The sequence below is a fragment of the Hetaerina americana genome, unplaced genomic scaffold (assembly GCF_022747635.1).
Source record: "Hetaerina americana unplaced genomic scaffold, ioHetAmer1.1.p SCAF_2, whole genome shotgun sequence".
NCBI classification, from domain to species: Eukaryota; Metazoa; Arthropoda; class Insecta; order Odonata; family Calopterygidae; genus Hetaerina; species Hetaerina americana.
This window is the reverse complement of record NW_027286763.1, coordinates 69029980-69050858: the sequence shown is the minus strand read 5'-3', so window position 1 is coordinate 69050858 and position 20879 is coordinate 69029980. Positions and strand designations below refer to the sequence as shown.

At 37.0% G+C, this 20879-nt stretch overlaps 1 protein-coding gene across 1 annotated transcript in view; it reads left to right on the top strand.

Annotated features, from left to right (window-relative positions):
* LOC139687875 (uncharacterized) overlaps positions 1 to 20879 on the top strand; it is a 62426-nt gene that overhangs the window by 26683 nt on the left and 14864 nt on the right. Inside the window, exon 3 of the mRNA XM_071585209.1 lies at positions 11362 to 11880. Coding sequence (XP_071441310.1) covers positions 11362 to 11880 — 519 coding nt within the window. The remainder of the gene's footprint in view (positions 1 to 11361; positions 11881 to 20879) is intronic.

Genomic DNA, 20879 nt, shown 5'->3' with positions numbered 1-20879 from the left:
AAGGAAAAAAAATCCTTGCACCAAAGGGAAAGAGATGGAGAGACACATTGCTACTGCGAAATTAAATGACCTTGAATTATTTTTTGAGTTAACTATTAAAGTGCACCAGCTCGTTTTTTTCTAATTCAGTGTGTATTATGCCTGGAAAAATTATATTTCACTTAGCCAAAGCATCTGCTAAATCGCGTACCCACAGGCGACACCGTGATGAAGAAACTACTTACATACGAGACAGGCACATACTGCCCTCGTGCATAACAAGGCCTATGCCTTATTCGAATTAAATCCAGTTACAGCTCTACGGAATAAATTGTTCCGTCGAAGCTGGGCATAACCGCTAATAGAATTATACATTTGCCCGTACCTAAACACGCGTACACTAAAACATATGCATGCCTCTCTACATCCCGCAATAATGGATATGTTCGAGTCAAGTTTCAAATTATCTGAGTTTGTTATGGTTATGGATCGTGCGAGGGCAGAGTTAGTACTAAACTCTGGCAGTAGTGTAGACCATTGCTCTTATTTTATCCTTGTGTTTCTACCTCTCAATGCAATGTTGGGCCATAACGATTCAAACTGCGTTTCTGCGAGGCTTTAGTGGTTCATCTTGGATGTTATCGCCATTATAGGGGGGGGGGTTGGAAGAGTTGACGCCAGCATTTTATTTAATTTGGAACATATTTAAATTTTAGAGATCTTGAGGTTGTACTATGAATCTCTGAATATCTAATAGTCCTAGATAAGATCGTAGATGATAAATTCGTTGGCTTAGGTCTAAGAAAATTATGAAAAGGTCTGCATAAAGCTTCTTCCCCGAAATTAGGCAATGCCATACCAGTTTCCCTTTAATCGTGTTAGTTAAAAGTTCAAGGTTACGGGAAGCAAAAATCACTCTGTAATACTTTAGGCCGCTGTAAAGCATGCTCCAAAATATTTTGAAAATCCTAAGAACTTCACGTCCTGAAACAGTGGTCTGTACATTTTGCTTCATGTGCCCAAAGCTAATAAAAGTATATTTAATGTTTTTATACTCGTATTATCCGCGTTTGACATGTGAGACAAAATTTACCATTTAAGAATGAAATTTGACATTCATGCTTGATAGAAGCCCTGATGCACGTGGTGACGTAGTCCCTCGTAATTGTGTGGTAAGAAGGCACTGACTTTGTGGTACTAATGTCGCAAATTCTTTTCATCGACTAGTCCATTAACCATGGGAAGTTGTCATGGTCTCACCAAAATTTCATTTTTTCGAAAAGAGAATCACTGTATTTAAAACTTAAAACGTGTAAATGTTTTTGCAAATTTTGGTAGTAGGTGTAACCATAATGATTTCACGATATTTTCAATTAACTGATTTAATATAATGACAGGAATAGCCCTGAACATCCTGGGAAATATTCGTCCATAATGGCATCTATTATCAGAGTTGTTTGAGAGAATTTTGTTCCACAAATTATTTTACTATTCTCGTATCTTTTTCGTGACTCAATTCTGAGTCCCTTCGTATTGCTTACGAATACGACATGTTGTTGTCGTGACTCTTTTAAGTTCAAGTCACTGAGTGCACAGGTTTATCAAGATAAAAAATTTATTAGTTCTTTGACTCATTCCAATACTTTTATCTGTCCAGTTTCATAACTATTGATTTGTGAAAAAGGAAATGCATGCATTAAAACCTGAATATGATAATTTTTAACGGATGGCGGACCTGAAGAATGCATTATTTCGATTCTGTTTCGTTCGTAGAGTAACGATTAATCCTAAGTTAATCATTTAATCGTGTGCATATAAATCTGGTAATCAAGTATCCTAACAGACTGAAATTGGCTAGTGGTGCTTAGAGGCTCCTCCTGGTTTTTTGACGTGCTAATATCCAATTCGAACTAATTGATTTTATGCGCTAGTTACCCGAATAGTTATTGGAAATCTAAATTAAATATGGCATTTGGAAATGATACTTGTATGTATGCTTTAATGGCACGATGCGTGTGAAAATAATAGAGTTTGTGACTCAGAAATATGAACCTAGTGTTGTTTGTGAAGTGAATATTTATTTTGTGCTTCTTATTTCGGACTCCATGAAGGGAAAACTTAGCGTTTAACAAATTTACTAAATGGGACTATTGAATATTAATTAATATTTACTCCTCTTTGGGTCGCGGTAGTCCAGGGGTAGAGCGTTGGACTACTGATGCCCGGGTTCGATTCCCGGTCAAATCTCTCTGGGCACCTATAGCTTCACCCAAGCTATGTGATTTTTCGGGTACCAGATCTTTCTGGGAAACTATAACCGGCACAGGGAAAGGAGCTGACCCCCCCTACCGTGGTAATGTGTGAATTTCACACGCCATCGGGCTTGGTGCTGGGTGAACTCTACCATCGCCTACCAAGCAGACCTTCGGGTTGATTGCTGTGTTTATCTTATCTTAACCTCGGGTTTTTTATTCACTGCTATGTGGTCGCTAATTCTATTGATAGTTTCTTTAGTTCAGACTTTTTTTGGGGTAAATTCGTTGCTAACAAATCAAGAATATTATTGCCCGTAGTTGATGAAGTGACATGGTGATGTATGAAGTTCATTGTAAAAGAATGTAAAAGCCACTCGTAGATATAACTGTCTCTACCTCTGTTTTTAAACTGTATATGCTCCAATCAATAGGTGGGACATTGAAATCTTTACAATTTTTTATATCTCGGTCGTTGTTTTTGGATGGGAAACTTTGGATTTGCTGACCTAGTTCTAGCATTGAATTCTTTCTTTTCCGGCGGCATGTTAAATGCGCATTCATATATTCTTTTGCATTCAGGACTTTAAATTAAATACCAAAACCTTACCAAACCGTTATCTGGAATTATTTCTGCCATGCTGACGGAAGCGTTCTTAATTGCAATAAAGATCGTCTTCGAATATATTTACTCTGTCAATTCTGTGACTGGCATAGGATTTTAGGACCCTTTAATAATCGGTGATTTCATCAGATGCATTGGATTTCAGCCTTCAGTTCCAATAATTATGTCTGCGCCTGTGCTTCGAATAAAGTGATGATGTATTGCGATTTAATTTTTTTAACTTCGGCAGTTAACTACTAATACAGATGTTTCCTTGACATTACGGTTGCTTGAATATTTAACGATGATCCTTTGCATATTATTGTCGAATCCCGTAATATATTTTCCATCAATGTTATCTGATTCATGTTGAAGTGACCTATAGTATATGACATACATCTCTAGCACGGACCCTCACTTCATTTAAAGCTTAACTATTTGAGAAGAAGCACTTTAGAGACCCACTGATCTGCACGCTGCCCTACGCTCTAATAATTCAAAAAGGTCCTACTGTGCTCAAATATCGTACCCGATACACAAGTTGAGGTCCTATACGGGTAATGAACATGGGAGCGGTTCTGTGGGTTCCTACACGATTGGATTGCCCGCCAAAGGGCAACGAAAGATGCCCCTATATCTATACAGTAGGTACGCAACCTCTGCTTAATGCCTTCAACTCGGCTCCAAACCAGAAGTCCGCGATCAATCCCCGGGGCAGGGCCACCAATCGCTAGCGTCGTTTTAAGTTCGAAACCACTTACCCGTTTGCAAATGTACTTCGAATCTTATCGGATCCGCGGTCCTTGGCATCGGTGGCGCCTACAATAGGCACGACCTGCAGCCTGAAGTAATTCGTGCCCTCAGCCACCGATCCACCGTTTTCGTCATCCAAAAAGAAACTTAAGGGAAAGTTGAGGTACCTTAAGAGATGCAGTCGATTTCATGCTCATAATCCGTCCCTTTCTCCCATTTGTCTTCTTTCTCGCATTCTCTCGTCAGGAATATGGATGAGTTTGCTACGGACTACCTCGCCATAATGGCGTGTTGGCCTGAAGGCATCCTTTGCCAAAGAGAACAGTTTTTTTTAGAGTTCCATAGTTTCCTGCTAGCCACTACTAGGGTGTGTGGCAGGGGGCGGTTATGTACGCACCATACTACTTTTGAACAGAACACTCCTTCCCTAGCGCGGTCGGACAACGTTATTCTGATCCCTTATCGTTCGTGGGAAAATTGACATCTTAAATCTATCTGTTCTACTCTTTATATCTTGAATTTTATTGACAAAATCTCTCCCACGTGGTACAATGGTGCTAATAATACATTTTCAATATCATCGCTCAAGAGACATCCTTCCAATGTATGCAAGATATTGAATCTGTAACCTTCGCTCCGTAAGTGATTCCCTGCCTGGCTCCTATAATTGTTTTGATGCATTACTCAGTTTGTTAGATCACCGTTTTGCAAGTCTAGCTCCCCTACGCTGCACATGATCCAATGCGAAAATTGACCACACTTCATGAGGATCCAATGTACTAGCAGGATACTCAAAAGTGAGGTCAAACGAGCGAAAGATAACATTTCTCTTTAACCTTTCTTCACGTTTCCCCATTACTCTTCTTTTAAATATTTTTTGTTAGCTTATGTTTGAGAATCTGGATCGCGGAGTGAAGGCTTTGTGTTTTTCTAAAGGCTGAACCTTGTTGACTTGTTTCCCCTCTTATTGCTTCCTCTGGACTTTTTTTCGAACACATCTTAACTCCAAGTAGCTACCGTAAAAATTTAGTAATTGCCTTACATGCACCCCATGAAAGGCAATTACTATGTACTCCATGAGGAGCTGTAAAAGAGGTTTTATCAAAATGTGTTAATTAAATGAGGGCCTGATAGCCTTGTGGTTAGAGAACTCGGCTGCTGAATGACCTCAGTTCTTGTGTTATGCTCTGTTTTCCATAACTCGGACGCTGCTCAAACGTTTACGAGGTCGATGGGCCAATAGCAAGTCCAAATAAGTTGGGAAATTATATGTATGGGGGCAGATGGCTGCGGCCAGCTGGCGCGCTGTCGCCAATTCTCCGTTCTGAAAAGTAATCTGAATATTCAGTTGTTTAAAATATCCTTTTCCAGGCCATGTGATGAAATAGGATGCTAAGTGGTATTAAGGGAGGTTTAGGCAATGTGAGCATGGTAATATGAGCACTAATATTTTTCGAGAAAATGATAGGTAGACGCTTTAATCTAGTGTCTACAAGAACTTGTTCTCCTATAATATTAGGTTGAAAACACTGTAATGAAAGCTTATTTAAGTTCTCTTGCCGGAAAACGGACATAAATAGACCAGAGCTTTCATCAAAGGAATTATTTTTAGTTTGTTTGTAACATCGCGTTTGATCTGAATTCCCCAATGCCTAGTACGGGAGATACCAGTGTTTTTTTAGAAGTTTGTTTTCGTCCGAAGAAGAGGGTCTGGAGTTAAGAGGCACACTAACACAGAATTCCGGTTGCCTATAGGCCGACGGTAAAAGTACGATCATGCGCAGCATACAAAATATTAACTCAGTCTATGTTGCCCGTAAGTGGTAAATCCTGGAGAGCCTTTGCGTTTCAGCAATATGCCCATGTATGGTCAAAGAAAGTTGTAGTGTTTGCTCGATATTTAACGAACAGATACAGGTACATGTACTGTATAACGCGCGACCGGGAAATCCAGTCACCTCCCCTGCCATATGATGAACGAATTTCTAGAAGCGGAAAGCTGATCATCCACACCACACCACACCTGATCTTCCAATTGCTGATGGGGTTGATCATGCCATCAGCATACTACCAATGCATTTTAATTCGCGGGCAATTTCCTTAGGCTGTATACAAATTATATGTTCTGAAATTAGAGTTGATAAACTTGTGCACAATCTATACCGCGCAAAATTATTTCCATTATTTAGTGTTTATTTCATTGAAAAGGCTTCCCGTAGTTATTAATATTAAAGATGATCTTCCTTAATATGAAAAAGCGTGAAGAGTGCATAGGCACGTATTCCCACCGATACATTTTAATCAAAGCTGAGAGGTAATCTGGAGTTCATGTAATACTTCGTTATATTTTGAAGCAGTGTGTTACCGTATTTTTTTTAGTATTTAGTTCTAGCCCAAATTTGGTCGTAATTAATGGATGACATGGTGCATTATTACTCGCTTGAGAATATTAGTAGTAGTCGTTGTTTATTTAAAAACTGTATTGACGTGTGTACTTAAATTGCTTTTTGTTTTTCAATTGACACATATTATTTGTATATGGAGTCAATGGTCACCTGATGATCACTTCCCACAGGGGTTCCAGAAATTATTTTCATACAATTCTTTCCAGTTAATGGCCCAAATCTTCTTTTGATGTGTTTTCCAGGAAAATAGAAAGGAAGTCATGAATCCAATTTATGATTTATTACTGATTTCTCTTGCTTGCAGCTTTTGTGTCAGAGAGATATCTAGCTTTTTTATCAAGAGATAAAATCTAAGAAGATAAATTTTTCCCCCTTAACTCAGAAACTCTTCTATAAAAAGTCTTAGTTGGGATTTACATTTGCCTAAAGCTATGTTGGTTACAAGATGAAAATTTTTTGTTGTCTAAGAATTTCCTAATGTGGATGGAAATGAATTATGTTCTAGGATGCCGTAAAATTGGGAGGGTAGTGAGATGGGTAGATGCTCGTGCTTAGTTCCAGCTTGTATGGTAGGGGCTGAGGTCTGTCGTATTCCAGCCCAGGAAAACTTAGCCTTCTGATCCGGACTGGCCAATGTGTATTCAGGGAATGTTGCAAAGTTGTGGGCGAACTCTTTGAGGAATCATACTAGAAAGGGAAGAGTATTTCGCAGCTCTTATTTGTCTCCTGAGTGGCCAAAAATGGTGATGTGTTGGGTTTCGCGGGTGATTTTTTTTTCAAAGTTACCGTCCGATGCGGCCGCCTAGCTTGCCTGGAGGTTTTTGCCGCCCATTCCTTAACATTCGCAATTGCGGCACCTTGCTAATATTTTTCTGCTCACATGAATATAACGCACTGGTGTGGTGGCCTCCTTGAACCGTGCGATGGTCCCCTGAATGGAAATGATTTTGAAAATGGGCTCCAGAAAACCTGTTAGTTTGATTTTCAAAATATGGAGGAGGTTATTTTTCCTTATTCTATTCGACGATTTCGTTTTGAATTGACATCGGTCTCTCTGTTTTTTTTAAACCACAGCTCAATCATTGGGAAAAACGTCCCTTTCGATCTATTTTACTCTGTGGAAATAGAAAACAATGCTTTAAATTGTCTGAAATAGCAGTTTTATTCGTGTGCTAGCTTCACGCATCAAGTGAGGTCAACATTTTTTTCCATTCTTGGTGGTGAACTGAAGTTTCATTTCATAGCCATGGTTTCATCAAGCTAATCAAGTTGATCATTTTGAAAAGATAATATAAAAATATGATTTCTTCCGATATGTCTATCGCTCTGGCTACATCGAAATAATTTACCGTCAACTTTAAAACTCATAATTTTTTTCTGCTATATTTGTCAGTGTTGTCTTCTTGGTTGCCTAGTGAATAGTTTCTCCGCTACTGACCGAAAAATCCAGAGTTAAAAAGTAGTTGATGCCTCAGGCCCACCGTTTTGAATCATAATCGCATATTAAATATTATGACTTGATTGTTAAATTGAACATTATTTCGCGGCTCCTGTACAATTTACCGAGGGCAAATGATGACGAACTTGTGGTGGGTTTAATTTACTTTTATATTTTCTTAAAATAGCCAGATAGCGTAATGCATATGAACAATAGCTGTTGATCGTGGGTTTCGGAAATAAGTAGTAGTAGTTTTGAGGGGAGGCGACCAACAGCTGAGGTCATTTGCGCCATAGGGGATGGACAGGAAAGGATGAAGGGTGGAGAGAAACCCGGCGTCGGCATTAGCCTGCTCTTTACGAAAGGCGCCAAGGGGTCCGCAGCTTAACGTCCTATCCGACGGACGGCGTACTCACTCAAAGTGCCCTCCACAAAGCACCTCAAGTAGGGGTCGAGATACCTCTGAAAAATATTTCGAAAATAAACTTGGACAGTGACCCAGTGTTTGATTTTATGGATATTAGATTATTCCTGGAAACCTGTCAATCGAGATGCCCTCTTCCATCAAAGCGTAATTTGATGGAAGAGGGCATCTGTTGGTATATTACGGGATGAGGTTTACACCTTGGACTTAACTATGACTTCTTTGGGAAGTTATGAATATGCGAAACGCAGAAATAATGGTTATTTGGTGTGGTGGGGTTGGGTTGGGGGGTTTTCGGATTGGTAATAAATAGTGTAACAACAATTAGGAAATAATAAAATGTGATTTTTATATTAATTTCAGTGAATCTCTCCCTCCAACAATTTGTAAGTAAATGCACCCCTGACTTCACTTTATTTTGATTTCAAATTCATCAGAACACATGTAAATGTAGCTTGAGCCGTCAATTGTGTGTGTATTGATTTCGCCATTTTCGCCCGTTCTTGATTGATCCTCTTCCGCGAGCACTTATAATGTTTGTATTTAAGGGACTCCGCAATTTTCCATTATTTAAACCTGTTTAGGGCACCGTTATTTATTTAGTCTGTGTGCTACTTGGCACTGTCCTTTTGGGGCATGTGGGCAATTACGTATATTCTGTTAACAGTGGTGGATTCAATTCATTAAAGAAAAGACGTAATGGGTATTAACCGCCTCGCTATAACTACTGTGAAGAGCTACGACTGAGGGTGTATCGCACTGTAAATCAAGCATTCCATCAAACAAATCCATTTCAGGAAAACGTAGTCTCCGTGTCCGAGGCGGGAGTCGAAACGATAAATTTTGGGTTATTCGTTGCCCACCGATCTAAATAGGTCATCAGATTTGGAACCACGTAGTTGCAATGATACATTTCAAGGCTACTTGCTTTTATCCTGTGCAATTTACATTGTACAATTAAAATGTATTTATTTCTAATATTAGTTATGCCTAAGTGTAAGTAATGAATATATGAGTAATATTTTAGAATATTGTGTTGGCACAACCCAAAAAACAACGACGTACAAGTATTCGCCGAGGAGTTTTTAGGAATATGTGTATCGGGACCGAAGTGACTCCACAGCCTCCATCCCAAATGCTCTAAGCGCATATTACATCTATCTATCTCTCGCATGCCCACTAACATTGCAGAAATACGGAATATTCGCTGCACTAAATGTGAGGAAACTTCATCATATTAACGTGATGAATTTTCAAGCCCTTGAAAGGCAGACTATGCCGTAATCATGAAGATATCTGAGTGATATTTGATATTTTGTGCTATAATTTATGAAGTATTTAAAAAAACTTATTATTTCTGCTTTTTTCTGCCTTCTTTACATCACGCGACACCCAGAGGAAAATCTTACGTAACAAATGCTTAAACAATATATTTTTGTACATAACGTTCAAAACCGAATTCAGTGTACATGTATGATCAGAGCTACTCTCCGTTTTTTCGCTCTATAATTGGGGTTGCCTCACGCCGTTTGGTCTTGTCGATTGGCATTGGCGTTTCAGTCCGACTGGCGGCCTTATCGAAAGTTAATTTTAAATCCTCATGGTGGGGGTCGTCTTTGAATTAATATTTCCCTAGTCTTCTCCCCTTGAATATATTTCTACCATCTGTGTGTGTGTTGATTAGTCTCTGTCTCTCTCTCTTCCGACGCGGCTACGACGGTCAGAATCGCGTCCTTTATTGCTTCCCCTTCGCTTCCTTTCTTCCCCTTCGCTTCCTTTCTTCCCCTTCGCTTCCTTTCTTCCCCTTCGTCACGGACGGTGGCAGGATCCGCGGGCTGTTTTCCCGACGCGGCGCCCGTTAAGCTCTAAGCACCATCGCAGCTGCACCAGAGAAGGTGGTGATGGGCGTGGTCGTTCGTATTACGTAATCGCCGGTGGTGGTAGTGCGTCTTCCACCGAGGGCATGCGAGGGTGTATCGCGGGAAGTGTGAGGACTGTGAGAGGAGTGGTGGGGAGCGTTTGGCTGAGAGCGAAGTATTTCCTGGCAGCTGCGGTCAAACGTCTTGTTAAAGGGAAGTGTCCCCCGGTTGGTTTTTGGCCGAAGACGGTGTGTGGGAGTGGCGGTCGCCTCCCCCGTCTCATTGGGCATGCGTGCCCGTAGCATACATTTCCGCGTTTGACCTTATGGAATCCCGCCTCCATTTAACCACGTTGAAGTTCGTCGCGCCCACTCGCTGTGTGAACGTCATCATTGTGTGGACTGCAGGGCTAAACGGTGTTTACCGCTTGATCTGAGAAAAATGACGTTATATCAAATTTTAACAGAATTTTAATGAAATTAGAGTGGTGAGACTAAGATAAATTTGATGATGATTCAGAGTTTGTAAAAATTGCCTCTCCTAGGAGAAGACTTCCTAACAAAAATGGTGTGTTAATTATGAATTAGTCATTTAAGACTCATCAGGGGGAGGGGGATAATGTACCCCTGTCAATTTATCATTTTATTTAATTGACCATTTTTTGAGAAAAAAATGGTCGCTTTTAATAATATCCTTGATATATTGAGCAAATTGTCCTTTTTAGTCTCTCTGGATGCATGGCCTTACAATATAAAACCATAACCATAATATACTTGATGAAAAAAAATGGTAAAAAAGCTACCTCATAAAAGTCTTCTTTTGGCCTGTTCATGAATGAGAAAGCTTTGTTTCCATCATTATTGTGTGGTATATCCTATGCTGCAGTAGTTCTACTAAAGGTCCTTAATGCCTCCCTGTATATTTGCCTATATCCTTAGTAATAAGCTGCTGATATAATGGTTCTAAGTTGGCCGTGTGGTATTTTCTTTTCAGACCTCTCAATAAAAAAATGTTTGATTGATTTTTTATGTTGAAATTATCAAATTTATATGTGGCATTTACTTGCAATATTATTGCGCTGTAGTCTTTAAAGTTAACTAAAAGTTTCTATCATCGTCACATCAAATTCTACTCTCCAGTATTCTTTCATAGTAACTTGGCATTAAATTTTCCTCAGTCATAAATGATAACTTTAATTTGCCCTTAAACTCTGTTCGTAGCAATTCTTTTCATCTATTCCTTCTAATTTCCATCAGCTTTTATGTCATGGAATAATTCCAATAATATAGTTGTGTCTAAAAATTTTTAGTCTCTCTCAGATTTTTGAAGAAGTAATGAAAGGATAATTAAGACATTTTAAATTTCATTTCTTTGCATTTTATTGTCATCACTTGCAATTTTCACTTGTTCTTTCATTAAATTATAAATATGTTAATGTTTTCTATTAAATGGGTCAGAGGATGTTGGAAGAAAGGAGTGCTGTTTTGGAATACTTGTCATACTGTTGTCACATCCCAGCATCTAAAAATCAAAAACATGCACTAATATAGACACACCTACTCAATTGTCTCTAGTCCTTGCATTGTTGAAAAAATATATGTAATAAAATATGAAGGTCTTAACAATCATGAATTAAATGTGTTTCAGGCACATCCACGGATTAACCAAAATCTTGATGGATCACCTGGCTTGGTGACATCAGAGAGTCCGCTGGATGAAATCAATGAATCCAACTTTTCACTTCCATTGGGAAATATTGATTCCAATGAAAACTCTAAGACATGCCTATCAACAGAGACTGAGGAGGAAAATGTGGAAGAAGACCAAGACCCAATGATAAGGGAGATGCTGGAGAAAAGGAAGGGTTATGTCAGAAGAGTTTGCAACATGTTTAAACAAATGCAGTTGGAGAACTCCAGTTACACCCATGGTGTGGTGACAGCTGATTGTCTAAGCAAAAATGGTCAGAATTCACTGGCATCGGTGGACCCCACATCAGATCATGTGGTGCCAACGTCATCTGGGTCCTCATTGCCTCACCAAGCAACATCAAATCCATTTCCTCACCTCTTTGAATGTGTTCTCCTTGTTGGATTGACCTTAAGTTCCAAGCAGGGTCAGGAGGGTACCTATGAGCCATACATAAAGAGTAAATTCCCAGCAGATGTGAGTAAATTATATTTTGAATTAAGTAATTTTTATGTGCCAATTAAATCTTACAGCGCTATATTTAAAGGCTTTTTTAGTTATTGTTACAGTAATCTTGAATAATTTATTTCTATCTCTTGTGTATAATAGCACGTACATAGGCTCCATTAGAAGTTCATTTTAATTTTATTTCTACTTTAAAATGCCTTGTAAGTGTTAACTAATACAAAGAAGTGGAAAATGACTGATGACATATTTACATAAATATTGTAGAAAGTGAACATGATTTGCCTTTGAAACTCAAGTGTTACAAATTTGAAATAAGAGATACACTGATGATTCTATTTTCTAACACCAACCAGCAGTGAATAATTTTATTCATGAATATTAAATAAATATATACAGTAAGTTGTACATTAAGGTTGAAATTAACCAAATGAAAATTGAACAATAAGTAAATTCTGAAGTTGGATTTAGTGTGTTCATTTAAAATTTATATGAATTATTTTCAGGTTTTTTAAAGGGATGTGCAAACTTCCATAATTTTAGTCAAGCCACTTTTTAAAAGGACTTTGCTTCTCTTCTGGCATTTTAAAATGGCTGATAATTTTTCATGGTTGTGCTAGGGATGTCATTAAATTTTGATCACAATTTCATTTTGATAATGTATTGTGAAGAATTTTAATTTTATATTATATTGCTAATTAAATATGAAATGTATATGTGATACAAGAATAATTGATTTGACTACAGTAATTTGTCGGTGGCAGTTGTAAGTTAAGACATGTTTAATTCCCTAATGCTTGCATCTTATGATAAAAAAGTATTCTTCGAAGGTGTTTCTTCTCATTAGGGAGCAGGAAAAGTTACATGAAACTATGCTTGGATTTAAGGGAAAATGAGGAGTATACTTCACATCGATTTTCAGCAGTTAATCATGATTTCACTGTGGGTTTCATTGAACCCACCACGCACAAACAAATCTAATGTGCAGTGATTCTGTTAGCAGCATGTGGGTGGCACCCAATGAAATGTTCACTATTTGTGCTAGTGCTCTAAATCTGATTAGAAGATTTTCCCTCACAATGGCAGCAGCAAAGTTAACTTGTTTAATTTTTTTCCATTACCACATTCCCCAGGAAAGTATTTATTTTGTCAACATTTTGTGTTTGAAAAACATTAACTATCAAAGAAAGTATTTTTGCAATAAATCATGCATTTTTACATCTAATGGAAAACTTACTTTTGCATGTATTTCCAAATTTAAAATAATGTATAATGACTTTTTAAAACCAATATTACAACATTTTCGAAATTGATTTTGTATGTAACAGTTTCTATCATTTCAATTTTAACATATTGCATAATAATTGTTAGTGAATTTATGAGAGAATTTAGATGTGTTAATACTTAATTCTGTATTACCATTGAGTGAAGCTCTCTGCTTTCATAGTAATTGATTGTCTCCGATTCTGTGAACATTAAAAACAATTTCCTGGCAATGGTGTAGGTAAGAGCAGACCTTTCATATGGCTCCTGTAGCATTGTACATACTTTGACTGAAAATATGTTTAGGCAAAAGCAAAATTTCAATGCATTGTCACATGTTACCCCAATCTTTGTCGTTAGTAACTTCAACATGTTTCCACGTATGCTTTTGCCACTGATGCAATGCTTGAATGAAATCAATGAAACATCTATCACATGTACATTACATATTGAGCTAATAAGTAGCCTATGAAAAGAAATTTTTGATCTATAGGCTATGTGGATAGAAAATTATCTTTTTATTGAATAGCCCTCATACCTCTAACCGGTGGCAGTGGGGTAATGTCCTCGTCTGCCAACCCGCAGGTGGTGGGTTCGATTCCCACCTTGGTTGTTAATCCTCTACTTAGGGCTTAGGTGTATGTAATTGTCAAATTGTTATATCAATGTTCAAAGTCTGATGTAAAGGTTGACGTGCTGTTTTTGGACTAATGCAAAATAAATAAATAAAAAAAATTCAGCTAAGAAATGAGATAAAGAAAAAAATGGTTAAGATACCATTAGAAAGCAGAAGTTAAAAAATTATTTGGTTGATTGATTGGTCTCAGGGCATTTTGTGGAATACATTTTCTCTTTAACTTAAATGTCAAAGAATTAAAAAAAATATATAATCTGTTGTCATTGAAGAGCATAATTATTAGTAAAAATAATCTGGATTGATAATTTAATACTATTTGGAGACAAATTGAGAAGTAATTTGAAACAAATGATGAATGAAGTATTATCATAGCACCATTAGATCTTGAAATGAATTTACTATCTAGTAATAGTAGTTACAGAATGTGGCTTTTGGGCTACTTAATTTAATCTAAGGCAATTACTTTGAACATCGATAATCGCCAGTTCTTGAACAATATACACCTGAGTTCCGGTAAAGCCTTGGAATACGATAATGCCGCTCATCTCAAATGATTTCCCAACTTACGAGGTTGTTACACCCAATGCCAGAGGTTAAGAGATCATCAATGTTCAACTTGCGAAAAAATAAATACCACGCCAGTGGTTAAACATGCAGTCACCCATGCGTGATTGCACGTACCATTAACTCGATTAATGACACTTTGAATCCCTATCTCTATATGTCGAGATCACTATGGAATGGTTGATTAGATTCGGTAGAATTTTTTATGGAGGAGAGAAATTGCTTCGCATTATCACTTTCGTGCTGCAACCTGCGGAGAGAGAGATTAACCAAATTCGAGAGCTTAATGAGGTACCACCATTCATCCACGTTCAAGTTAACCAATCCCCTAGAATTTCTAAATGGCACTTGTTTTTTACCAAAAAAGTTAGCAAAATTTATCAAGCGCAAGGAGAGGGAACTCTTAACGCCGGTGGAAAAATACTCATTTGCCTCTCTAGAATTGTCCATAATAGCATACCAATCAGCTGACAGTATCAAAACAACTTTCTTGTTTATTTGAGTTAATAACACGACTGGTTCAGAGTTGGAGGTATAGCCGGCCCAGACAATTTTTGATTTTACGCTGTTTAAATGATACACAGTTTGTAGGAGGAGGTTCTTTTCGATGTAAATAAATTTCGGTGTTCTTTTCTGTGGGAGATTTTGTGAAGTAACAGTGGTTATTGCTACAAATGGAGAGGTCAGTGATGCATTTGCCTATGTAAAAATAAGTGACGGGAGTTACAACTTGTAGCTTGTTCAAGTTATAACATAATGTAGATTACAGGTTTGAATCATTTTGTCCATTATGTGAATGCCCATCTCCGATGATATGCCATCCTTTGCTGTGTGAGACTCATATCTTTCCAGACAGAATCTGAAATCCTCTGCAATTCCTTTGATGAAAAATATTTTTCCATGGTATATTTTTTAATTTCATGTATACAAAAAGGTAAAATAGTGTTTAAAAGCAATTGAAGTCGTAAAACTCAAAAATTTATTACAGTTTTCCCTAGTCTCAAGAATTGCACCTAATACATCCTGCTTTACTTCCTTGTAAAATATGTTGGTTGTTCTTTAAGTCCATAGGAAAAATAGAAAAACAAATTTAGTAGTTGGGCAGGTTTTCTTTGTTTTTCAGCATAATCTCCATTTAGCTGGGTCTACTTTTTCCAGCATTTCCTACTTTTTTAAGCAATCCAAAAAATAGGATTTCGGAAATTTTCAAAGTAGGCATCTTCATTGGCAATGACCATTATCATTTTCCATCTGCTAAGCCTTTATTTCAAGTTTGGAAATAAAAAGTCAAGAAGTCACTGGAAGCCAAATCTGGTGGTTATGTATTTGTAACTGTAATTCTATAATTTTCACCATCAAAATTGCACAGGTATGCACCCATGCATTGTCATGATGGAAGAGAATTATTTTTTTGGCAAATGAGAACTTTTTTGTTCATTCCTTCACTCAGCTGGTGAGATACATCATTATACTCTCCATTTATAATTTTTCATTTTTGCTAGCAATCAATGATTCTGAGTACATCCGAAAAAAACTGTGGCGATCACCTTGTCAGCAGATTTCAGTCTTTGCCTTCTTCAAAGCCAAATTGCCCATAGAAACCCGCTGTTTCACCTGAACCTTTTTTTCTTGAGTGTAGTGGTGAATTGATGTTTCATTCACAGTTAATGAAGAAACTGTAAGGATTGTAATGGAAAAGTGCCAAACTAGCATCTAAAGCAACCACAATATTGGGTTTATTCTCCCCTGAAAGCAAACGTGATACCCATCTTACTGAGATTTTTTTCATACCCAATATTTCATGCAAAAATGAAAACACTACTTTGTGTAATGCCTGTGGCCTCGACTGTGTTGTGAACTTTGATTTGTCGCTCACACAAACCCATACTGCGGATTTTGCTAATAATTTCTGATTAAGTCACTTCCGCCGAACATCCCGATCAATGTTCATAATTTGTAGATGTGCAGCCAAGTTTTAAAGTCATTTACCCTGTTATTAACAGTTGCAAACACAGGAGCAGTTGTACTGTGAACTTCATCCAACTCGGCTTTGATATCTTTCTCTGTTAAGCCTTATAAATGAAAGTATTTTTTCCACTTCTCTAAATAAACAAAAGCTTGTTGCTTTGACTACAAAAATGAAACCAGAATTGCTGAAACTTTTAACAACAGTCCAGTGAGAGATGAAATTTACCAACAACAAACCTTTTCTGAAACTATTAGTGGATGACTCTTGTATTTTTTTTAGGAATTATTGAATGATCCACATATGTAGCTTTGCATTATAAAGAGACATAAAATTAAACTAGAATCAGACTTCTATGCAATCACTCAAATGTTGCAATAAGTTTGCTTAATACTCACCATTGATAGTTTTTCCTTTTTCAAGATAGTCAATTAAAATTATTCCACGCGCATCCCAAAAAACCGATGACTTGACCTTGCATGCAGATGAAATGGTCTTTCACCTTTTTCGGAGCCGGTTCTCCTTTTGAATCCATTGTTTTGATTGTTCTTTTGTCTCGGGTCTGAAGTAATGGACCCATCCATGGTCATGAAATGGCGCAGAAATCTGCTTTGTTGCTGTGAAACTTTTCTAACCACTCAATTGAAACATCTTCACGACACTGGCTTTGCTCGAGTAGGAGCAAATGCAGCACCCATCCTTCACACAGCTTTCTCATGTCCAAATTTTCAGTTATTATGCGATGTACTGCACTTTCTGAAATGCCTACTGTCTGCCAGCTCCCTAGATCACTTTCAGCCGACGATCATCCGGTATCAATTTGTGGATTTTCTTCACCATTTCTGGAGTCATCACCTCATTTGGTCGACCAATACAATGCTCATCTTGACTGCTCGTACAGCCTCGTTTAAACTCTGCACCCAATATTTTACTGTTGTAAACAAAGGAACTGACTCACCCAGAATAGAATCCCCAGATCACCCAGAATTTTCACAAATTCACTGAAAACATTCACTATTGATGGCTGCCAAACAAATACTAAATAACGTGGCGTCTTCAAACTTGAAATATATTCTTTATAGAATGCGTACTTTCTCATACAGTGATATTTTTCAAACAAATACTGCCATTTCTAGGTCAGGCCAGATACTTCTGGGCCTTCCCATGTATTTAAAATTAATTGAAGAGAGAGTTTATCTGGCAGAGGAAATCTAATAGTCCTGATGAATGGATTTGCTAAAGGTTAATATTGTTCTTATATATGTTCTTCCAAATCCGGGAAGCCTTGGAAAACTCACCATAAATTATGACCAAAAATTATGCTCATCTTTTTTTTAATATATACACTTTTGTGCACTGATTTTGCATGCATTTTGTGCATTGACAAAATATTATACTCTTCATCTTTTTTTTTAATACTAACTCTTTTCTGAAATTCCTGGCACTAAGCAAGTGAATGTACTTATTACCTACCAGAAATTCAGTATTGATGAAGGGAATCTGCATGATTTTACATGGAATTTGGCTTGCACATGTAAGCCCACTATTGAAAACTTTGAGGGAACATTTCTGCCTTAATTGACTTATTGAATTCAAGCAAAAGTGAAGTGAGGCCAATTTGTTTATCAGTAAAATGGCCCATGAAACCTATCCCCTAATTTCCCTTACAGTTAAAAGGTTAGCAGCCATGTTTTTTTGAACCACATAGTCATTCAGAATCCTTACCACAACTGTACGACGTACCTGTACTATTTATGAACACAGAATAGTATGCATGTAGTTTATGTCATCATAACTATGGTTACCCTAATTACTCTGAATTTATGTGAAAATTTTCAAATATATTTTCTTTAACGTTAAAAGTAGACAAGCAATTAAATGACCATTGATTCAGCTAAACCTGAAGAAATCCATTACTATTAGAAATCAGTATCTATTTTCTAACTTGAACGTCGATCGGATTTAATTTGGTGGTTTGTGTTTTCTGTTCTTCTCTATTAGCTGTGAAAAATTCGTACCCTTTTGAGGGTTTTAGAATCTCATTCTAACCAAAAAAACAAATACAGGTTACGGCAGTTAAATCTGGACAATTGAAACTTATGTTTAAAAGCAAATGTATGAAAAAAAAATTTTAAATGAAAACCCTAGGACACACAAGTAGTGGTATCTATCAAGAGTAACATTACTCAATATAACCCCCTTCAGCTGCAATGACCGCCTCCAAACTTGTCCTGAATCGATCACATGAACTCTTTAAAACAGCACTGTCCATATTTGTGAATGATGCTACGATAGTTGTGGGTAGAGATGTGACATTAGGGTGCCTCGTCTTATTGGTAACTCTTTCGACTATGCTTCAAACATAATAGTCAAGGGGGTTCAAGTCCAGGTTATTCGGGGGCCAGAACTCCTTTGGCCAGAATATGTCAATGTTTTATGAGAGCCAGTTTTGGACTAAATGACTCGTATGAGCTGGTGTGCCATCCTGTTGAAACTCATATTGTCTCCCTGAGGCCACAGTTACCATCTACGGTTTCACGACATTCTTCAAAATTTGCAAATTTGCAAAAAAATGCAAAATTCCTCTGAAATCAGCACCTGAGCAGTTCCTTAAATGAGATTTCCTCACCAGGTTAGCGAAACCTTCCCCAAACTTCTGCGAAGCATTATACTTAGCCACAATATTGTAAAAAGTTGATCTGGGATACTAGAAGAGTCGAACTATTTCACTGGGCGAACACCCAGTGCAAACACTTTTGATAATAGCAGCTCTTCGATTGTACCCGCACTTGTATGTAACATTTCAGCCATTTTGAGGTTATGACTGTTTTTTAGATGCCTATAGCTTACAAGAATGCCTATTGAAACCTCCAGTGGAACTACAATATGGCAGGAAATTCAAATTGAAATTTGTCTGGAGATAAGCACTGCACCCTACATGTATGGCATCAAATTAGGGTAACAACTTGACTCAAGACTTTTAGCTTCAATTTTTGGTTTGATCTAAACAAACTAAAGATTTGATGTTTGCACATCTCTATTTTTGAGATAAATTGGTTACACTCCATGCTATGCTGTTATTAAGATAATGATTATTGACAAATCAACTAATGAAATAAATGTTTTGTTTTTTCTCCATTCAGTCCACCTCCCTACCTTCTGTACCAGTCCCTTTACATGGGATCATAATCTCTTTTTTTATTTTTTTAATAACTACCATCCATCCAAATATTTTATTTTTTCATTTTTTATCGTCCATTACCCCCAGACCCACTCTAATTTCACATTTTTTTCACCTCGCCTTCCTAAAAATCCCTTTTTTCACCTGCCAACCAAACTTTTCCTACTTCCTCACCAAAGTGGACTATAGGTGTTGTAACTAAAATGGTGCCACTCTACTGACTTTTTTTTGGTGTGTATTTTTTTAAATTCTTAGGCTGTTGCATGAAGATGTTTGTATGTAACTTGAACATGTTGTAGCTTAATATCTTATGTACTTGTGACTCTCAGTGGTAGTTTGTCTGTTATGTTATCACTTGACACTTTCCAAGATCATGGTTGTATCTGTCTGTATTTACTTGTGTTTTGTACTGCTTTGGTACATATGCAGTTTATGAACAGTATATACCTTTATTTCTCTATATTGTCGTTAGAATAATGTAGAAGCTGATAATGTTGATGTTTATTTGCAAACGCAATATAAATGGTATATAATTTTTTTAGAGAAATTGATATAGATGATAAATGTAGACTATGTTATCTGTTTCATAGGACCCAGGCAAAAATGTTTTAGAGTGGATAAATGACAAATGCGAAGGAACATTGAAGTTAAAATATCTAAGTTTCGCAGCAAAGTACTTGGAAATAATTTATCACAAGACAATGAACTTGCTGATTAGAGGAGAAAAGTGTCTATTGTTGTTCATTTGTAGACATTGTTACAGTTTCAACAAAAACTAGAGTAGCTAGTAGCAAAAGAAAACATAGTGAGAGATTTAACTCCCTGGCAGAGAAACTTGAAATTTTCTAATTTTTCTGGAAGATGTTATCATTGTTTAAAATCGCAGGAATGAGACATGTATACTCTGTGGTGAGCTGTCTTGTATGCACATGACAATTTTCCCCTCTTTCTTTAGTATTCATTCCATAAAGTAGGCCATCATGTTTCATTTTGAAATAATGGGAAATCATTGTTTTTCAAAGGAATAGCAGTAGGCAAGAGGTTTTTCAAGCAAACATTTTAATCTTGGTTTTTTTGTAATCAGGGTTAATATGAGAGAAAATTCTGTATTTGAATCTATCAATGTGGTACCCCTTTCTCCTATACTATCTGGATCCTCTTATCTTTCCAGACACTAGAGTAACCAAACAAAATTTACCTACTATTACTTGAGAGAAAGTTGACCAGTCAAGGCAAATGATTTTAACACTCTGAAATTGTGGCATTTTAATGATACTTCTTTAATACAGAAGTTTTGACTAAATGTTTTAGTTATATTGGAACTTAAACTGATTGTTTCTAATAAAATTCTACCTGATGATAAAGTGGGAATGGATTTAAATATTCATGTATAAAATTAG